Below are 3,728 nucleotides of genomic sequence, written 5' to 3' on the forward strand. Positions count from 1 at the left end.
AACCTCCAACCACAAATTTCTACTCTTAGTTAAGATAGTCTTTTTTTTTTTTCGGTTTACTAAGATATTCTTCTTTCTTCCTAGTCAGTAGGCTTAGGCCCACTCTCAGCACCCAAAAAAAAAGGAAGGCGCTTAAGAAAATTAGGCAACTCGGACCAAAAGAACAAAAAAAAAAGGAAAAAAATTAGGGCAGCGTAAGCATGAAGTATAAAATGCATGAGGTGGCGTAGCCGCCTCCGAAGTCCGAAGCTGAAGCACTGCAACTGCGCATCTCGGCAACTATTCGGTTTGTTACGCTTTTCTTTCGTCCAATCATTTACCGATCTATCTCTTTCACCATTTTTCCATTTCAACTCGAATTTCTCACGCCTTGCGCACAATTAATTGTTTTGTGCGTTTTGAGTGGATATTATAATTGTTGAATCTATGTGATTCTCTCTGTCCTTATTCGCATCATGTTATTTGTGGTTAGGGTTTAGGGTTTTGGTTCCTTTATAAACGCCAGCTTACACTTCACATTCTCTTTGATTGCTGTAGCCACTGGTCCTGTACTCTGCCGCCTTCATATTAGCTCAAATCCAAATCCAAATCCAATGGTAATCGCTCAGATCTTCTCTTGTCTTCTTTTATTTGCTTGTTTGTGTGTTGATTTGGAATGTAAATGAGAACAGGCTTCGGAGAAGAAACTTGCGAATCCAATGAGAGAGATTAAGGTGCAGAAGCTCGTTCTCAACATCTCCGTGGGTGAGAGTGGAGATCGTCTCACTAGAGCCGCTAAGGTTCGCCTCGCATTGCTTCTTCTTTTAATTTTTCTTTTTATCTATAATTAAAGTTGTTGTCTGTGTTTTTTCAGGTGCTAGAGCAACTTAGTGGCCAAACCCCAGTGTTTTCCAAAGGTTAGTTATTATAATGATTAATGAATAGTTGAATAATTCTGGTCGTAATGAATTTGTATCACTCTCAGGTTCTATTGATTAGGGTTGTTTACAAAGTAATTTGCATCATATTATGTATGTTGCAAGTGAAATGAATGTGGAAAAGTTTCTAACTTCAAACCTTAGTGTTGGTATTGAGTCTATTTTTTTATGGTTTCTACCCATGGTTCTGTTTTTTTCTCCGGCTTCTCTTATAGAATAGAATAGTGAAAGCATGCGTGGTGTTAGAGATAATGGTTATATGGGTTTAGCAATATATTTACTAAACAAATTTAATTATTGCCATGAATGAGAACCAGCTGTGTCGTGTAATTCACTCTTCAGCTGTTCTGGGATTCAGAGAGGGATAGGGTTAGTATTAGCATTATGACTTATTTTACATCAAATCTACTGTTTAGCCCAAAGTTATTGCTGATTTACAATTTTTCATTTTTAGTATTACAGTTCATATTGATTAATACTGTTCTTATAGCTCCACTGAATTTGTAGTCCTCCTATCCTAAGTGAAATCTTTTACCAATTTATCTTTCATCTGATATGTTGGCATCTGTGGCTGTCTTGTCATTGATTTGGTTTTATCTTATTTCTCTTGGTTTTGACAGCAAGATACACTGTCCGTTCCTTTGGAATTAGAAGGAATGAGAAGATTGCATGCTATGTCACTGTTCGAGGTGACAAGGCAATGCAGCTTTTGGAGAGTGGTTTGAAGGTTAAAGAATACGAACTTTTGAGGAGAAACTTTTCTGAGACTGGATGCTTTGGCTTTGGTATTCAGGAGCATATCGATTTGGGAATCAAGTAAGCTACTGGATTTCATGTGACTATTTTACATTTTTCTGCTGCAGAACTATCTGTATTCAAATTCTGGATTTATCTGAACTTATTTGCTCCACTTGCTGCAACCTTTGACTCAAACAGAGAGCTAATCTGCCACAAAACTCCTAATGTTTTAGGATTTTTCTATTTCATCAAGTTTATGGTTAAGTTGTTTTCAAGGCTTGATGGGTTTAAAAAACCAAGACTTCTACATGGCACTGCCAATTCCCTTATTTTTCAATTCGTTCCCATTAATTTATGTTAATTGAATTTTGTTTCATTACCTTCCAAGTTCTTTGGTTGTCAGAATAAAAAGTGCCGAGGCTTATTATTTGTTCATATTAAACGATAATGTTCAACATAAAGAAACTTGGTGTTGGTTTAATTGGATTTGCTTTAGTTTTGGACGTAGTATAGAAAGATTTCAAAATAGTTTTTAATTGTGGGTTTTATTTATGCTTGGGCTTAATGTTGTGTTTTATTCTGCTTCAGGTATGATCCTTCCACTGGTATCTATGGTATGGACTTCTTCATTGTTTTGGAGCGACCAGGATACCGAGTTGGAAGGCGCAGGAGACAGAAGTCCCGTGTTGGAATTCAGCACAGGGTTACCAAAGAGGACGCTATGAAATGGTTCCAAGTGAAGTATGAGGGAGTTATTCTGAACAAGTCCCAACAAATCTCTTAATATTTTAATAGATTGGTAGGATTCAGCCTTTGGTTGTCTAGTTGTCACCCAATGATTGGCCGTTCCAATTTTCCCACCATTTTGATTCTAATGGTTATGCCCATTCTCTAAGGATGTTAAGATATGCTATTGTTGTAATCCTTTTAGACAATTCTGGTATAAAGATTTTATAGTTTCTATTGAGCACAGTGAACTTGCATTGTTGAATACTATGTTGGTGACATACATTCTCACATGGTATTACTTTTACCAGATACTTTTGCTCCTCTAAAGAAAAAACACCCTAAACACTGCAACGAACAAAGTATTTCTGTCAGAGTTATGATTTACAAAATTGTTATGATTACTACAAAAACAAAATCTTATCCTTTTGAGGGGGAATCGGTTATATGAATTATCGTATTTTATTTAGTATCATATATATAGGATAACCGTTTAAGCATACACCTCTGTTTTATGCAATGTTTTAACTTTAGTTTATTGTATTTGGTCCATATCAGGAATATTCGACAAAGTTTTACGTATGAAGGGCCTAATACAATTCTCTTTTGTCTGCCCTCGGATCAGTTATAGAATATTAGAATTCTCTATAAGTTAGATTTGCATTTAAATTTCAAATGCTCTAGCTCTAGCTCTGTTTCTATGTTCTTTGTTTCCCTACGACAGACATTGGATTTCTTTTGAAAAAAGAAAAGAAAAGAAAACCTCCCAAGAAGATGGGTCAGTAAGAAATTGAGCTGGCGAAGAGGTAGGGTGTCGCCGAAATGCGATGATGAGAGAAAAGGTAGCAAAGAGCAGAGGCTGGAAAAGGAGAATGAAGAGGAAGGATGATCAGAGAAAAAGGAGCAATGAGAAGAGGCTGGAAAAGGAGAACAAAGAGGAAGTACCCTGGTTGATCCACAGCGGAGGAATGATGGCAGTAGGTGAAGGGGGGGAATAGAATAGAGATGTAGGGAAGAGTTCATGTCACTGCGTATAGACGGTACAGGGCCAGGAGCATCAGCTAAGTTAATATTTAATTTGACCCCTTAAATTTAAAGTCGGATTTAAATTGACACCTAAAATTTTAAATGACTCAAATTAGATCTCCCAAATTTATAATCGTAACTCGCGTTAGCCCTAAATTCATCTCCGTTAATGACATGTTGATTTGATACATGAACTTGTCATGTCATATCGAATAAAACAAAACAACTTAATTTTGTATTGGCATCTAATCTTCAACGAAATGATGTCGTTTCAAACAAATAGGGTAAAACGCTTCTCGTATTATGACCATCACTAATGAA

At 36.3% G+C, this 3,728-nt stretch overlaps 1 protein-coding gene across 2 annotated transcripts; it reads left to right on the top strand.

The window, feature by feature from the left end:
* LOC107618412 (60S ribosomal protein L11) lies at nucleotides 166-2,691 on the top strand. 2 transcript variants are annotated; one of them, XM_016320468.2, is made up of 6 exons: nucleotides 166-286; nucleotides 538-596; nucleotides 672-779; nucleotides 854-896; nucleotides 1,538-1,733; nucleotides 2,244-2,691. In XM_016320468.2, the coding sequence occupies exons 1-6, from the start codon at nucleotides 217-219 to the stop codon at nucleotides 2,437-2,439; spliced, it is 672 nt and encodes a 223-aa protein (XP_016175954.1). In that variant the 5' UTR covers nucleotides 166-216; the 3' UTR covers nucleotides 2,440-2,691. The 2 variants fall into 2 exon arrangements, with proteins under 2 accessions (XP_016175954.1, XP_016175955.1); XM_016320469.2 differs by having other exon boundaries at nucleotides 212-286; nucleotides 473-596.

The sequence above is a fragment of the Arachis ipaensis genome, chromosome B09, assembly GCF_000816755.2.
Source record: "Arachis ipaensis cultivar K30076 chromosome B09, Araip1.1, whole genome shotgun sequence".
NCBI lineage: Eukaryota > Viridiplantae > Streptophyta > Magnoliopsida > Fabales > Fabaceae > Arachis > Arachis ipaensis.

Excerpts from the sequence above, each read along its gene's own strand:
- LOC107618412 (XM_016320468.2), top strand. The coding sequence starts at position 217 with ATGAGGTGGCGTAGCCGCCTCCGAAGTCCGAAGCTGAAGCACTGCAAC. Across the intron at positions 780-853 it reads GTCTCACTAGAGCCGCTAAG|GTGCTAGAGCAACTTAGTGG; the intron begins GTTCGCCTCGCA and ends GTGTTTTTTCAG. Across the intron at positions 1,734-2,243 it reads CATATCGATTTGGGAATCAA|GTATGATCCTTCCACTGGTA; the intron begins GTAAGCTACTGG and ends ATTCTGCTTCAG.